The sequence below is a fragment of the Danio rerio genome, chromosome 2, assembly GCF_052040795.2.
Source record: "Danio rerio strain M-AB ecotype USA chromosome 2, GRCz13ab, whole genome shotgun sequence".
Taxonomy (NCBI): Eukaryota; Metazoa; Chordata; class Actinopteri; order Cypriniformes; family Danionidae; genus Danio; species Danio rerio.
The window spans coordinates 33,284,621-33,302,703 of record NC_141022.1 but is presented as its reverse complement, the minus strand read 5'-3'; the positions used below and the strand labels follow the sequence as shown (position 1 = coordinate 33,302,703).

The window sequence follows — 18,083 nt, the reverse complement described above, 5'->3', positions numbered from 1 at the left end:
CTTCATGATTGGGGTGTAAGACAAATTTGCGTAGATATTATAATTATGTTAAAATTTAATTTATTAGACCCTCACCATACAAATATGATAGAAAACAATGTTATGTGTATAATTTATACTTCTAGATAAGCAATGTAAGCAGCCGCTTAGGGCCTTAGGAAATTTCCTGAGCCCCCAAGCGTCTGCTTACTTTGCTTATTGGTTAAATCCGCCCATGTATGCAGCATGTGGGCCAAACATGGCCCGGGTTTTGTAGAGGTGGAACCATCTTTAAGGTGACACACAAGACTCGGGCCAAATGTGGGCCATGTAGGTTTGGCCTGTCTTAACCCACTTTTTAAATATATTTACATTTTTTTTTTGAGTAAAGAAAAAATTCTACCAATCAGGTCGCTTCAAGAAAAAGTGTAGCTATAAAACAAAACCCTTCATGGGTTTAGCAAAATCATTGCAGTCGTGAAACACCAACATACCTGGCCCAGTTAAGTGTTATTGGCTGAGACTTGATCCAGATATGGTCCATGTTTGGCCCTTGTGTAGAAGCCAGAATTGGTCCAATTTTTACTGCGGCATGTGGGCTTAGCAAAAGCTGATTGTGTGGGCCAGAGAATGTTTGCATATAGTCTATTTAGTTTACTTAGTTCACCTGGATTGTGGGGGAAACTCACGCGTACACAGGGAGAACATGCGATCTCCACACAGAAACGCCAACGCAATGCGACTTTCTTGCTGTGAGGTGACAGTGAGCCACTGTGTCGCCATCATAATACCTATAAAGAGATCATTTCATTTAAAAACTCTGTTTTTCCACCACAGTAGGCTATCTGAATATTTGAGCCAGACTATTTAAAAATAATTCCTGTGCTCTGTGATCTCTCATGTTTGGTAATTCGAATAATTTATTAAACCACGTAGTGTGCAATAGGTAAAAAATAGGATGGTGTATCTGTTTATTTCCCCTGTGAGTCAGAGATGTTTGGCTGTCTCTTTCTATCCCTCATATCTCTGCTATAAAGGGGAAGGTGCCATTTAGGCAGGTGTCACATCCATTATTCATGTCTCTATTCCACCAACAAATTTCTTACCTGACGCTTCACTTCAATTAGCCCTGAAAATGTCTCTTTTTTGCTCCATTTGCAGCCAACTGAGCCTTTGGTCTGTCAGTCTCTTGTCTGTGCATTCACACATTTCAGCACGTTTAAGAAGGAACTGTTCAGTAAAATAAGGTACAGTTGAATCACAGAGACAGCTTAATATAAGTCTTTGGTGCAGCTGAAGTTTCAAGCATCTTCATTGAAGGTGAATAAGAGCTAGTATTAGACTTGAATAGAGCTGTATCCTTTCAATTGCTGAATCGTTACTCTTCAGGGGTTAAATATTATGCAATTTGTCAAGATTGCTTCTATTGATATTGCCATTTCCTCGCATACCGACGAACACTTCATGTACAAGTGGGCATGCCAGACAGGGATGGGAGTGAATTAAAATCCAGGCTCTTTTAAGATGTCAAGTAGCTCAGTGTAATTTGCACTGACATTACAGGGGAAATAAGTGCTGCTGATGCATTTTTTTAGAAGCAGAGATGACTTCAGGCACTGTCTAAAACACATGTATGTACTTCACAGCTGGAGAGGTTGGAGTGATCATCTGTTCTTTTAAAGTCTGTACATTTTTGAGAAAAAATTCTACCAAAACCATGTACACTATTAAAAATAATGGTTGGAAAACATTTTCAGCTTTTTCTTAAAGAGCACCAATGATGTAAGATAAACTTTTGGAAGCTGTGTTATTGGAGTTATATAAACACAACAAGTCTCTTGTTTGTTAAATGTCTCAATGGTAAAGGATACAAATCCCAGTGATTTTAAGGTCCACTGCAATGTGATATATGTGAGTGTGGTTTTCCTCAAACTGAATTGATTAATAGGCATGTATTAACATGTTCCCATATTAATGTATATAAACATGTCAACAAAACAGGATTTGCAAAGAAGCTAAAAGCTCTGTTCCAACTCTCTATGATCAGCTGCACCTCAAGAATGAGTTTTACCGGCTTTTTTTAACAAATATTTTTAAAACAGTGCATGTTTGTAATAAAGATATCAGTTGATCATTTGATATCAGCTTATATGAAAGACAAAGGCCTCTTGATTAAGCTTATTTTACCAGAGTAAAATATGATCATGCCTTGATTTTTAATTATTTATTTAGTACATTAAGGTTTGACTTTGCTTAGATAAAAATCTTGTCACTCAACAGTAATAATGTACAGTATAGAATATAAAGTCATGGTGCAGTGGAAAAAGAATTAATATTGTGTATGACTCCCATGAACCTGGATGACTGCATCCAAAAAATTCTGCAGTTTCTCAAATAACTTATTAATAAAGTCATCTGGAATGGCAAAGAAAGCACTCTTGCAGGACTCCCGTTCATTAAGATTCTTTGGATTTATCTTCAATGCCTCCTCCTTCATCTTAGCTCAGACATGCTCCATAATGTTCATTGTGGTGACTGGTCTGGCCAATCCTGGAGTACTTTGACCTTCTTTGATTTTTGGAAATTTGATCTGGAGGCTGAGAAGGAGCACTATCCTGCTGAAGAATTTGCCCTCTCCTGTGGTTTGTAATAGGCAGCACAAGTGTCTTGATACCTCAGGCTGTTTATGTTGCCATCCACTTTGCAGATCACTCGCACAGCCCTCTTACTGAATGTAACTCCAAACCATGATTTTTCCTTCACAAATCTTGACTGATTTCTCTAAGAATCTTGATTCCATGTAGGTTCCAATAGATCTTCTGCAGCATCTGTGATGATTGGGATGCAGTTCAAGAGATGAATGATCAGAAACATATACCTTCTGCCACTTTTCCAAAGGATCAACTTAAAGTCAAGTTATTATTTGTTTCTCTTACAACTGAGACCGACAACAAGATTTTTGCCAGGTGTACATCCAGCTGGTGGTTTTTGCCTTTCAGTCTTTTTCAAACTGCTAATAAACCTGCCAGTTTTTTTTTTTTTTCTGCAAGAACAAACAACTGGATGCACATTATGTTTTATTTATCAAAATGACAAATGTTTGGTTTTCTGCTGTTTGAACAAAGGTCATTGTTTATTCTGCTCAACAAGCCATGTGGATATCAATTAAAACTCTCAAAAGCAAAGAAAGAGAAAGAAGCTAGGATAGAAGGTATGTGTTTTTCCATCACTATTATTACATCATCATTATATTACCTTTTTCATCACTCACATCTCCGTTGCTGTCATTCCATAATAAATAATCATCATGAACTTTGTTTATTTATTAATATTTTTAGCATTAATATTTTAGTATTATCATGACTATGAATGCTACATATTAAATACTATCAATATCATTCTGGTTGACATTGCTGATTATACACATTCTTGTTATTTCCATCTCTATTGTATTACTGTTTATGCGTCCTTTGTTTTAACGTATACGTTTGCCCTCTTAGTAAAAAAAAAGAGACAAAAGTAAAATAAATGTAAACTCATATCAACTGACTTCTAAAAGTAAGAAGCACTCTATACTCATTTAATGCAGGCGACTGACATTTTGGCTGAGTGTCCTTTGTTGTAAACCCTGGGTCAAATGATCTCTTCGGCTGGCAGTGAAAGTCCAGACATCATTCCATCAGTACTCGAGCGCTGTTTCTTTGTGAATCCGTGCTTTCTGGAGAGCTCAGATAACCGCACTTCATCCTCAAATCTTAAGAGCGCTTTAATCTGGCATTTATGGCAAGGCCGAGTTTTCTATTTTGCTCAGCGCTGTCGAGAGAAGAGATTCCTGAATGCGTTATTATAGTTCTTGTTAAAGGCTGTGTAAATGAGCGGGTTGAAGAAGGAGTTGGAGTAACCCAGCCAGAGAAATACACTCTTCCATATTGGAGGAATGTGGCAGGAGCACAGCGGGGTGATGAGTTCGGTTAGGAAGAATGGAATCCAGCACAGGACGAAAACTCCGATGAGGATGCCCACCATCAGAGCTGCGCGCTTCTCTTTCTGCTCGCGCCACGTCTCGCTGTCAGTCTGAAACGTCACCGTGGCATGACGAACTGTGAAGACCATCTGAGGCTGTTGCCTGGAGGCTTCTTTTACCTGAGGGAACGAATTGGTTGTTTTATTCAATTATTTGTGTTTTTATTTTGTTGTATTGTACAGCAAAAACACGTGATGTATACAAATGTAAATATAGGCAAAAACACGTGTTGTGTACAGATGTAAATAGCGCGAATTAGTACGAGTGCAATGTCATAAAAGTGCAGATGGAAGTGGAAAATGTTGCACGTGATGTACTGATAATGAACAACAACAACAAAAAAAATAATAAAACAGATGATGCAGCAGCTCATTTTCATAATGTAAAATGCAGTGCATTAGGCGGTGCAAATGAGGCTGTAAAACTGAGCTCATGACATGTAGTAATTCAATAGCCAATTATGTAGTAAAAACACAGGTGCAAGATGGGCGACATTTTTATCGGGCTTTATCCTTTAAATCAGTGCGAACCAGACTTTGCTGAGAGTTTTATTTAATTATTTTGAAGTACTTCCAGCTGAAATGGGATATTGAATAGGGACGGGAATTTGTTTTTGTGCATCATGCCATCATAGCAAACTAACAAGAGAGGTAGAGTTATGAGTATTCTGGCTAAAGCCATCAAACTGATGTCAACAGAGAAGGACTGACATCTTGATTATTGAGAAAATGGTCAGAGCTTGATTGGAGATTGCCAAAACAAACATTTGTTTTTGTTTTTAGTAGATTGAATTGCACAGATCAACTGTTCGACTAAAGAATAAGAATGTGCAAAATAAACATTGTGGTTTTTGATTTCACACACACTTTATGTATAGTGAAAATACCAGTAAATTCAGCACTGTTAAACTTTGTAAATCATGTAGCACAATACATTGAAATAATCTGCTCAAATAAATTGTGTATATGAAACGCCAATAAGCACATATGCAATGTCAGTGGTAAAAATTCCTTTGTCCATGCATTTTGATTGGACACTTTTCACTGTGCATGTTCAGTAAATCCTGCCAGCAATTTTTTAATGCTTACTATTTGTAAATCTGGCCCTAAATCATGCAATATCCTTTAATAAAATTATTTAAATACTAAAAAGTAATGCTTTCCTCGTATATCTTATATGTGAGCGTTATATGCAATTACAGTATTAGTCCATTTTAAGCATACACCTATGATCAAATATTTAGTAAAATGCAGAAAATATTCAGGAATTTGTAAAAATATATATATTTTGTTCTGTTTTTAAACATTTGAACATTAATTTCAATGATTGTGACACTGATTTACTCCAACTATGAGTCTTCAGTGTCACATGAGCCTTCAGAATTCATTCTGCTGATTTGGGGCTCAAAAACATAGTTTATTATTATAATATAGAAAACCTAAAACAATGAAATTACTATACATTTTTGTCAGAAATTGTTGTTTGTTGTGTTCAACAATGGAAATAATCACTTTAGAATTATAAGATTCTATCTACATTGTAAGTAATTTTACATTTCACATAGCAAAAATGATTTGAGAATCAAGTTTTCTCCTAAAAAGTCCTAAAAAATATCACATAATGTAAATAAGTTCTTAGAATAAAAATGTAAATAACTCAATTTTGACAAAAAAAAAAAAAACACTTATAATGCATTAAGAAATGCATTTACTGTCACTTATTTGAAATAGGCTCCATTTACAAGTCCTCTAGAGTTAAACATTTAAGTTTTAGCTGTCTTCCGGATAAGATGTCAAACTGAGGTCCTAACCCTCTGTGGTCATTAAAATCCACTAAAGGCCCACTGGCCTCTGTCCATCATGGCCTCCTAACCATCCTCATATCATAAATGGCTTCTATTTAGCCAATTATAATAGCTTTACTGTTCTGTAGTTATATTGTGCTGTAAGTACTATTTTGGCCAGGAACTACAGCATACTCTCATTGCAGTTTAATAATCAAGGAAGTTTGTTGCAGAATCATGGCTGCAGCAGGTGAAAAGATATTATAAAGTGTATGAAAATAGTCCCCAGCTAGGTATATAGGTAGCGTAATATCTTTGAGCCTGCAGCATGATGCTAATGGTCTAATCAGATTCAATTATCTGTGCTAATCTAATATAAAAGTGCTCCCTCCAGACCTCTAGATCAGCTCTAAAATGGTAAAACTCAACTATTTAAATCTAAGAGAGATCTAAAATGAGCCTATTTCCAAAAAAAAAAAAAAGTTATTTTAATGCGTCCTTGCTAAAAAAAGTTTAAATGAAAACTGTATTCAATGCAGCACATCCTGACCCTGTTCATGCAGGTCTTTCTGAATCACGTCTACTACGATTAAGATTAAAGGTTTAGGAAAAAAAATTGCATCTATCTTCTCCACTATTGGAATGGCATGAAAATAACCATTTAAGCATAAGCTTAAAACCTCTGACAATCACTGCTAAACCCGGTGAAGTAGAACAGGATGGTAATAGAGTGGAAAATAATGTAGAACTTATCTAAGAAAGGTGTCAGGATTACCATTAGCCCAAGTGTTATGACATGCTCAGAGATTATACCACGCTGTTCAAGGCAATCGCGCAAGCTAATGGGACATTCAAGTTCAATTGCCTTTTCAATTGCTGCCTAGTAATGTTCCGAAGAATAATGACAAGCAGAATATGAACGGTCTACTTAAAATGATAGGCTTTGCAATTTCATAATAGTAAGACATTTGCTGTACAGTACAGTAGATACAAAATTAAAAAGCCAGTACATTAGCGTGTGTAAATGTTGCTGTATGATGAAAAATCACAACACATCATTTGTACCTCTCCAGCCTCTGCAACTGGAGTGATGGTGTTGGTCCTCTTTGATCCAATACGGAACTTAGCAGCTTTGTAAATCTTCCAGTAGACAAACAGCACAACACAGAGAGGCAGATAGAAGGCCCCGAATGTGGAAAAGATGGTGTAAGACGGCTCCTGGCTCACCTGGCACTCCATGTTCTCCTCCGAATACGTCTCACCCCAGCCAAACAGAGGCGAGAGCGAAATAACAGATGAAAGCAGCCAGGTTAACCCGATCATCACATTGGAGATCTTCTTCCGGGTCTTTAGGGTGTACTCCAGGTGTCGAGTTATGGACCAGTAACGGTCGAGGGCTATAGCGGTCACGTTCCAAATGCTAGCCGTACAGCACAGGACATCAAACGATATCCAGACTTGACAGAGAACGCGACCCAGCTTCCATCGACGACCGTTTAGCTCGTGGACCAAACTGAGAGGCATCACCAAAGCTGCCACCATGACGTCAGATATGGCCATAGAGGCAACAAGGTTGTGGGGGACTCTGTGAAATGTTCTGACCCGGAGAATCGTGACCAGGACGAGCATGTTCCAGAAAAATGTGGCCACTACAAGCATGGCCAGAAGGGTGAATGTCAAGACGCTGAACACTGTCTGTGGCCTGTAGACATTTCCATAATCTGAGCTTTGATTATTAAAGGAGCTGTTCTGGCTGACGTCAGACATGATACTGAGAGCACTTTTGTCCACTCTACACCACTTATAAAATAGGGAGAAAGGACTTCAGTGGACTGCAACAGCTGCAAAGAGTGAGAAAATAGACATTACTTTTTAAAAATCAGCTTCTGTACAGATTTTTAGTGTTGTAAAATGGAAAACGTATTAACATTCTATTAATGTGACATTAAAACTAAATACTTTAGCTTGTAGATACTGCTAAAACAATTATTTAATGTTGAATTATATAATCTTTTGTTAAGATGAACATTTAAAAGGATGGTTCACCAGTGTTAATTCTGTTGATAAAAAAGTTTATACCGACAAAAACTAAGTAAAAATTTGTGATGATGATGACAACTATAACAAAAATATACTGACAATTTCAATGAGTAATATAACTGAGACAAGAATGTGATTAAGGGACGTATTTTGGAAAATATCCAATCAGAATTCATCTTGTTGTGTGATGAATGACGCACACATGCACGTTTAAAAGTAACTGGTCCATAGACACGGGATGTGATTACATCCTATTCAATAAGGGGGTCTGTCAGATTACACTATAATAAAATGGCAAGAGCTAAGAGAAAAGGAAGACTTACTTTAGATGTCAAGACAAAAAACAAAACAAAACGTAAACCGTGTGAGGAGGAAATAGCTGACAAAAACAACAAAACTAAAGCAACATCAGCATACCAGGGAATCATGTAGAAATTTACACAAAGCTAAACATTGATTCTTTTTATTTACCCGAGTGTGTGCTTTTGCCTGCATTGCCTGGTATGCTGGTATATTTTGCCTTTTGCTTTTAACTAAAATAGAAAAGCCTCTCGCTAGAGTGGATTTAGTCGACTAAAATCAAATCAAATTTAGTTGACTAAACTAGACTTAAACTAAAATGATTAAAAAGATTAATATATGACTAAACTAAAATGGATTCTTAGTCAAATAACTAAGACTAAAAATAAATCCAAATTTGCTGTTAAAACACTGAGGTTCACCCAGAAATTGTGTAATCATTTACTCGCCCTTCACTTGTTTGACGTTTTTTCTTCTGTTGAACACACAAAGAAAAACATTTTGAAGATAGCTGAAATCCAGTAATCATTGACTTCTATAGTGTTTCCGACTATAGATGTCAATTATTGCTGGTTTTCAGCTTTCTTCAAAATATCTGCATTTGTGATCAACAGAAATAAAGCTCATAAAGGTTTATGACCCCTTAAAGTAGACTAAATAGTGTATAAATCTTCATTTTTCTGTGAAATGTCCTTCTAAAGGCCTTGTTCATTGAAAATTAAACCTGACTCACTCTCAAGCCATTCAATCACTTAGGTGATCTTTTAGACAGACAGAAAAACAAAGATTTTTTGCCAAAACTGTGGTGTAATTTATAATTTAATAACCCTATAAAAATTCAAAAAAGTATACAGGAAATTCAACATTAAAAATACCAATGCCTCCTGACAATACAATGAGGTCTTGTGAAGCAAAATGACTGCTCTGTGCAAGAAGCTGGATATTATATACAACTTTTATTACTGTCTTAAATCTAGAGCTTCACAAATGGGGCTGAGCATGAAACAATATGTCTGGAAAATGAGTCTATATCTATATTCATCAAGTCTATATTCTACAATCTTTATTTTCTTCTGCAGACAGAACATCTTGCTCCATAAACCACAGGCATTGTTTTACCAGCGTATGTTTTTTTTTTGTCTCTTTTAGGGTGCTTTCATACCTGTGAATCGATTCAGTTGTTCCGAAACAGAAAAAATGTTACATTGTTGCTCTTTATTCTTGGTGCGGCTCGTTTTCACACAGCAAAGTTTCTAAACGGACGAAAAGAGCTAAAACAAGTCACGTGTGAGTTAACTCTCCTAGCATTGGTCAGAGTTTCACGGTTTATTTTGTAGAGTTCGCTTAGCTGTAGGGTGGTGGTGGTTTGGTGGTGTTTGACAAGGTGCTTGCGACTTGTCTGAAGAGCGAGGAGGGATGTGGTGGGGAGGGGTGAGAAGGGTGCACAACGTATTTGAGGACCGGGAGGGAGACGCATGATTAACGGGAGATTATCACTCGTTTGCGGGCATCCAGGAGTCCCTGTGCATTTGCGGGAGATTCAAGATGTCTGTTGAATGACCTCCGGCCCTACTCATAATTCTCTCTTCATATAGCCGTATGGCTTTCTCACTACAATCGATTTGCTCAAGAGTTCTTTTCAAGCCGAGACCAGCTCATTTAAGCGATCTCGGAGCTATTGTTTTGGTGCGGATCCGAGAGCTATTGGTGGATTCACACATACCAAACAAACTGTGCTAACTGGGCAAACGAGACAGCTCCCAAAACAAAAGTCTAGGTGTAAAAGCACCCTCAAAGTGCTGGCAGCCATTGACTTACATTATATGAATCACCAAGAACCATTACAGTTATAAATCTTCTTAAATTAACAGCAAATTATCATTTTGAACATTTGACATTTCAAATGACCAAAATGGTAGGGGACTCGTTTGTTACATTTTAATACATACTTTCCTATTTGTTTCATTACAATCTGTATTATTATAACACCTACCGAACCCTAACCCTAACTAAATGAGATTATTGCCATTTATCACAGTCCAATGCTATCTCACAGCAATTCTTAATTTTTTGATTTGGCTAATTCATATGAAATCATGTTATCTTATTCATACAATTTAGTAAGGTTTGCTTGACCCTCAATGATGGTTGGGTTTAAGCATGGGCTTGGGTGCCACACCTTTATTAAAAAATCATACAATTTTGTATGACTGAACAGAAATGAATTAGCCACTAAACTTACAAAATGTAAAGAAGTTATGTTTCCTTATGAGATCAGGTTGCACAGACAGACCAGGTAGAAAAATATAGTCAAACTACTTTTAAAACCCTGAAAAACAAAACTGCACATATTCCATATTCCAGAAATGTGTACATATTCCTTCATAGAACAATTAAGAAATAAAAGAATATAGTTTTTGATGTTTTTTAGGGTGTGCAGAACATTTTTACACTTTAAAAATCTCTTTAAAGGGCACCTATTTGACCCCATTTCAAGATTTAATATACGTCTTTTGTGTCTCCAGAATGTGTCTGTAAAGTTTCAACTCAAAACACCCATCAGATTATGTATTATACCTTTCAGTATATTGGATTTGCTGCTCTGAACACAATGTAGCTGTTTTTGTTGCCTGTGCATTTATTTCCAGGTCTCCCCACCCATTGTTCCCACGTGCCTGTCAGAGTGTGCCTCAATCTCCACTTCGGGTGCATCACCCACACAGAAAGAGCCTATAGAAACATATATGTTTTAATATAGGTTTTAATTTAGGTCTTTGATGTATGTGACATATATAAAATTGGCCGTTTTCCTATATCTACATATATGCACAAATATGGGTACATATATGTTTGCCTATATGTTAGTAAAACACTTCACTATATTCATACAAGAATTGACCTTGTAAATGTTTCAGGAAAACTTGTAGACATCATAGCTTTCCATCTCCTCTCACTTATTTGCCATAGTTAAAATCCATAACATGCCAATTACAAGCGATACCAAATATAAGTGGCACATACATAAGTTTTCTGCATTTTTTTAAGTTAGTTCTTACCCAGATTGCAGACCTAAGTTAAATTAACATTGAAAAAATGTTAAAACATCAACCAAAATAATGACTCTGATAGAATTTCGACAGTGAATTAATGCTACTCTGCTACCTGGGTAGTTATTGCCTTGATAATAGAAAATATGACCTATAGGCAAGGCATCATGTATGACAGTTGCCAAAGTGAGATATGAGCTATATAGGAGACATGTCATGTATGAACATAAAGGGCTTATGTGGGTATGTACAAGCAATATAGGAGACCTATTTGGCCTGTATATGCACATATATGCACCTCAATTCTGCCTATATGTGGCATATATTCACATATATACAACATTTTTGTTATTATAAATGTGCATATATACTGCATATAGGTTTCATATATGCGCATACATCCTCATATAGGCTCTTTCCATGTGGGTCAGATAAACAGCACAGTGACAGACATGAAGGAAGCAGATCTCACATAACGTTTGTAAGAAACACTACAGTAAGAACTTTCCCAATGAATATTATTTGATGTATCTGTTGTGAAGTTGCAACAATGCGACACACACACAGTGTGCGTGGTTAACATTTCACTGTTTTTGCACGGCAAATGTGACAGGATATATTATGTGATAGGATATTATTATATTATGTTAATATCCACTGCTGTATAAATATATGTCATGTTAATGTACAAAATAAACCTGATTTAACATCCACAAACCAGGATTGAATTTTCCTCTTTGTAATTGTACTGACATGCTGCTGGGGTGATAAAGACAGTACTGTCAATGTAATTCATTACAAACATGCTCTGCTTTAAAGCGTTTTATACTTGTATAACTCCTTCTTGATCACATTTGATGATGATTGATGATCACAACGAGGCGATCTTTAATTCAGTGGGTGGGGCAACCACACTACTATATCACGTTGTGATGGGCCTCAAAATGACAGGGATTTGCATTGTATTTTAAAGTCTGGAAATTAAAAAAATAGACTTATTGTGTTTATATCACTCCAATCACTTTTCACATTTTACTTACATAATTTAATCCTTTAGTGTGCATGTCATGGGGCGTAGAAAAAACGTGTTGGATGTGCTCTCATGAGCATTTATTATAAAATCGAATAATGTAAATATTAAAATATCTGACCTATGAATGATGTCACTAAGGTCCAGTCGGAATACTGCAGAGAGCAGCGTCATAAATATTTGTTGGTCTAGACTTGCCACATCTAGATGACCCAAAAAAACAGTAAAAAAAAGACATTTACCACAGTTTCATGCGAGTTGATACTGAGCTAAAACCATTATTTTTAGCTGAAATTACATGCCAGAGAAAATGTACCACTCGCTATTGCTGGCGTGACAGGGCTGACTTTGAAATGGTAGGCTAAGGTAGATTCAGGCTGGAAACATGTCATTGTAGCTGACAAGCGAGTTCTGTGGTACACACGTTTAAGCCTACTGGCAGAGACGTTCATGGGCCTGGAATGTTTGTTAAACAGATATGTACTTAATTAAGAAAGATTTCATCAATTTCCCCCCATCTATCTAGCTAAAATTATATCAACTTTGAGTCTGAAGCTGCAGATAGGAACTATTTGGTGCAGTTGTGATCGTAATTAGATTAAAAATACAGCACACTTCTCCTTCACAAATTAGATTCTGGGTGGTTTGTAGACTGATCCTTACTTCATCTACTCTATTTAATGATCAAAGTTTTTTTTTTTTTTTGCATTTTGATATACATCATGCCAAGAGCCAAATCTAATGAAGGCTTTGATAATTTATTTATATTTAACGTGAGCGAAAAGCTTAAATCCATATTTTACTACAGGTGCTTACATCGATATTTTACAATAAAAGTTCATTCATGACACTAATTTCATCATGCTCTATGACTCCATAATGAATGTAATGTAATATAATAGCTGCAAAATGTAGCCTGCTGATTAAGCATTCACATATGGCTCAGAGAATCCCATAAGCAGAAATGATAAACATGTCAAACCGATGAGGTTAAATAGCTGATCTAAATAGCGTTCTTGTCTTCTGTGCATGCCTTAAGGCAGGGTAGTAGATAATATATGCTTGATGTATGTAAAACAGAACAGCTTAAGCTTGAGTGTGCATATAGGTAGAATATATCAATACCTTGGTCTAAATCACACGTCAGCTTTTTAGAGTCACGCTGTCCTTCTAGAAATGATATGCATGTGTGGGAAGTTAGGATTTTCAGAAACCACATAATTTCCTTTAATCAAATACGAGACATCCAGCAGTCTGTGTCATCTGCTCTCACATAGCTAATGGTTTCATCTTCGAATCATTACTTTAATGACGGTTAAAACAGGGCAATGTTGGAGGGCTCATCCTAATCACACTGGCACTTCTTCACTCTTCACAGTGGATTCCTTTAAACATTAGGTGACAAGGGTTCATTTCACGCCTTTACAGTCCTGCTCAGCAACACAAAGCTCCTGCGCACTGTTTTTAGCAAGTACTTGTAAAGCAAATTTGAAACAGGACAAATCTACAGGACTTCATTACTATAGTTCTGTTTTTTTTTTTTTTTAAGTTGGTATTAAATGGAAATTGTGGACACTTTTTGGGATGCTTCAGTGTTGGGTAAGTTATTTGAAAATGTAATTATTTACTTATTCCTTCATTTAAATGTATTTTAATGACTTTGTCTGAAAAGTAATATAATTATTCTGTATTTGTCTAAATTGTACTTAAAATCTCAGCGCTTTAACAATAGAAATTAATCTCTTTTTAATCTTTGGTATTAAGTAAAACTTTTAACTTGATTTTAACATTCATTTATTTTATTTTTGGCTTAGTCCCTTTATTAATTAGGGGTCGCCACAGCGGACTGAACCGCCAACTAATTCAGCATACGTTTTACGCAGCGGATGGCCTTCCAGCTGCAACCCATCACTGCGAAACATCCATAAACACTCATTCACACACATACACATTGGACAATTTAGCTTACCCAATTCACGTGTTCCCCATGTATTTGGACTTGTGGGGGACACCGGAGCACCCAAAGAAAACCCACACAAACACATTGCATAGAACATGCAAACTCCACACAGAAAAGCCAACTGACCCAGGTGAGGCTCAAACCAGCGACCTTCTTGCTGTGAGACGATTGTGCTACCCACTGCACCACATGACACCTTTATTTTAGCATTTCAAAAGTAATCACAGATATTTTATACATAAATTTTACATCGGACCATAGACTTTTAAATCTATTGCTGTAAACTTACAGATTTTCCCCATAAATTAAAAATACAGAAAAATCTGTCAAATTTAACAATGAAATTCTGTAAAATTACAGTTTTATTTTAAAATAGTTTATCCTATATTGTCATTCATCTCATTTGGTTTACAGTCTTTTAAAAATATATGATTTTCTTAATGCATTAAGTCATGTTAATATTGTCACACAAGAAAGCAGGTGAATCCAGGAGGTGAACACCCTAAATCCCCAAAGGGTTTCCTTCTCATTGAAAATTATTCAAAAATGCTTAGCTAAGAAACAGACTTTGGGCTTGATCTAATATCAATGTATTTTCATGTTAAGCATTTTAATATGTTCCTGTTCACACTGTGGTTTTGGGTTCATTTGGCAGATGTTTACCCCACGATAATGTAGAAGATGTTATTTACTTATTTAGAATTTATAAATGTTTGTTCCATTTCCAAACAAACACAGAATGCAGAAACATCTACCTAAATTGTTCAAAAGAATGCAGTCGATTTTTGTATAGCAGAAATGAAATAAAAATGATCTCTATTTGCAGTGCATCAGTCATGCTAGTCAGGAACCTAAGTGACTGATTAATCACATAATGAACAATGTTGACCAATTCATATACAGGTGAAGTCAGAATTATTAGCCCCCCTTTGATTTTTTTCTTTTCCTTTTTTTTTTTTATATTTCCCAAATTATGTTTAACAGAGCATGGGAAATTTCACAGTATGTCTGATAATATTTTTTCTTCTGGAGAAAGTCTTATTTTTTATTTTTAAGCAGCTTTTAGGTAAAAAAAAAATTATCAGCCCCTTTAAGCTATATATTTTTTGACTGTCTACAGAACAAGCCGTCATTATACAATAACTTGCCTAATTACCCTAACCTGCCTAGTTAATAAACCTAGTCAAGACTTTAAATGTCACTTTAAGCTGTATAGAAGTGTCTTGAAAAACATCTAGTAAAATATTATTTAATGTCATCATGTAAAGATAAAATAAATCAGCTATAAGAAATGAGTTATTAAAACTATTATCTTAGAAATGTGTTAAAATTCCCCTCTCCATTAAACAGAACTTGGGGAAAAAAATAAACAGGGACTAATAATTCAGGGGGGCTAAAAATTCTGACTTTAACTGTACGTCATCAGAAGTGGTCCACTTCACTCACTTAGTACATCTGCGTTCACATCAGAAGTAAACTGTCTCAGCTTTTATAAACCGTACCCCTGGGTGCACATGCAAAATAAAGCAAACCAAAGCTTGCATCATCCAAATGAACCAAACTCTGACATTAAACAAACCCAAAAGTGCTAGTGTGAATACCTCTTAAAATGGACTCGTATGGGTTCTATTAGCCTCTGGGCTCTAAGCACTCCTGTTGTGACGCATGTGGTTTGTTAATTTTCTGTTTTGTCCATTTTTATCTATATTTTCGGTCTCATGTAACACATCTAATAGACATTCTTGGATTCAATCCCAATTAAATTGTGTGCGTTGTTGGAGGTTCACACTAGTAAGCGGACTGGCTGCTGCACTGCACTGCACTGATCGGACTGTTCCCTGTGGTCACAGTGTTTGATGGAGGCATTTTTCCCTTGATCTGTAGCTTGGGAGCTGCGGGTTATCACAGTTTGTTTAATCACTTCAGCAGCGACTGCTTGTTTGGACATTTCATATTTCCACTTGCACTCATTCTGTCTTGTGTATTATGCATGATGATTCGCTGTGTATTTGCACATTGTGATTATTATAGTATGAAGTAAATGGAAGTTTTATGTTAATTGAGCACTGTCTAAAAAGAATAAAATGAAAACAATACTATTGTTACTCAACTGTTGAAAAGTATAATCTCAATATAACAGTGACAAACCACCTCAAAATAAACAAGCTTTTTTCCCTGAGCTTAATGTTTCTTCATTCTTAGTTTGCAATATAACTGCATCTCTACAGCCGAATCCATCAGAAAGTACAGTATGTACCAAACTGCTCTGTAAAGGCATCTTATTGAGCATTGATTTACATATGCTGAGCCTGGCTGTTACTTTTAAGCTGCCCACCAATTAACATGTGCATAAATAAGTGCATGGCTCATCAAAATAATCTTAATTAATCTCGAGACTCACATAAGCATTTGTAACATTATATAAACAAAATGGGTTATAGTGCAAAAAATCATTATGAACATGGAATATATAGACTACAGGTAGCCTATGTTAATATAGCTATAAACAAAAAAGTTACCAATTAAATTTTCAATTCACCTGTTTCATTGATGTTTTAAAGCATTTTAAATACATTTAAAAATGACAACTAGGTTGTTAACAGTTATATTTAGAGATCATTTGCAATATAAAGTCGTCAAACAATACAACGTAGCCCACTAATCAAGACTGTATCACGTGACATTTTAGCCTAATTCAACAGTTACATTTCAGCTAATTCACACAGCATCATTCAGCGCCCTGCAAGGTTTACTCAAGCGCACATTCATGGCATATCTACCTCAGCTGGTGGTTGTTTTTCTCCCCTTCCCGCTTACCGTTTGGAAACAGCACTTCTGCTTCATCGAAAGGAGTACCCCATTCGGTAGAAAACAACATCCCGGGTGAACTGTTGTGTGTCAGGCTGTGGATCTCCAGCAAGAAGAGAGACCGACCGACCGGTGCTGCTGCATTTTCTCAAGTCGCCACCTCGGCGCAGACCACACGCATACAAGGTTAACAACGCACTGTTACCAAGTCAGATCCCAGTGAGATGAACAACTGAGCTGTCTTTTGATTGCATATAGGCGACCTTATTTAATTTACTTTACAGCTTTCTGAACTTTTTAAGCTATAAACCACTTTACACTTATTTACGAGATTTGTACTGTAAAAAGACTACATTTTTAGTAAATAATATTGAGTTAGAACTAAAAGAATAAACATTAGAATTTATTTAATAGTAATATAGAAACTTTAACAGAAACTAAATATCAAACTGAGTGAGTAAAAGCCTAAAACAACAAACAAAAAGCTAACTAAGTTTTAGAGGACTAGCTTACCTAAAACAAAAATCAAAGACGAAAATTAACATCAGCCTAAACTTTCCTCTCTTAACCATAAACATGTGAGAAGATATACAAATGCACTCACCCTTCACACAAGCAAATCTCAAATTAAATACAAATACTTTACACTACAAAACCCAACAGTCAACTTTATCAAATGAAATGAGTGTAGTTGACTCAAAATTGACCGAAAGTTAGTTCTACTCATTTGAAAAGAGTTTTGAACACAGTGTTTAAGGTAATGAGTTCATTAAAGACCTTATTACTTCAACTTAAATGGAGTAAGTTCACAGTACTCATATAAATTAGTTTTTTTAACTCAAATGGTTTGTAGCAATCGGTTTCCTTAAATGATTTGAGTTGCCTTAACTTATTTGGTTTTACAGTACTCAGTTGGGTTAAGTTCTCTTCATTTATTGGGTTTTACCGTGCTCAATTTGCATTGTTTACTCAAATGGATTAAGTTCACAGTACTCATTAGAATTAGTTTTTGAACTTAAATGGTTTGTTGCAATCGGTTTCCTCAAATGGTTTGAGTTACCTTAACCTACTGAGTTGTAGGATTTAGGCAACTTTATCTAAATCTAGAACAC

At 35.9% G+C, this 18,083-nt stretch overlaps 1 protein-coding gene across 2 annotated transcripts; it reads right to left on the bottom strand.

The window, feature by feature from the left end:
- Window positions 1-3,043: 3,043 nt before the first annotated feature.
- On the bottom strand, window positions 3,044-17,189 carry htr5aa (5-hydroxytryptamine (serotonin) receptor 5A, genome duplicate a). Of its 2 annotated transcripts, none has more exons than XM_087238482.1 (3): window positions 16,981-17,189; window positions 7,014-7,627; window positions 3,044-4,122 (listed from the first exon to the last, which is right to left on the bottom strand). In XM_087238482.1, exons 2-3 carry the CDS (start codon window positions 7,551-7,553, stop codon window positions 3,787-3,789), a joined length of 876 nt encoding a protein of 291 aa, XP_087094608.1. In that variant the 5' UTR covers window positions 7,554-7,627; window positions 16,981-17,189; the 3' UTR covers window positions 3,044-3,786.
- Window positions 17,190-18,083: the final 894 nt, after the last annotated feature.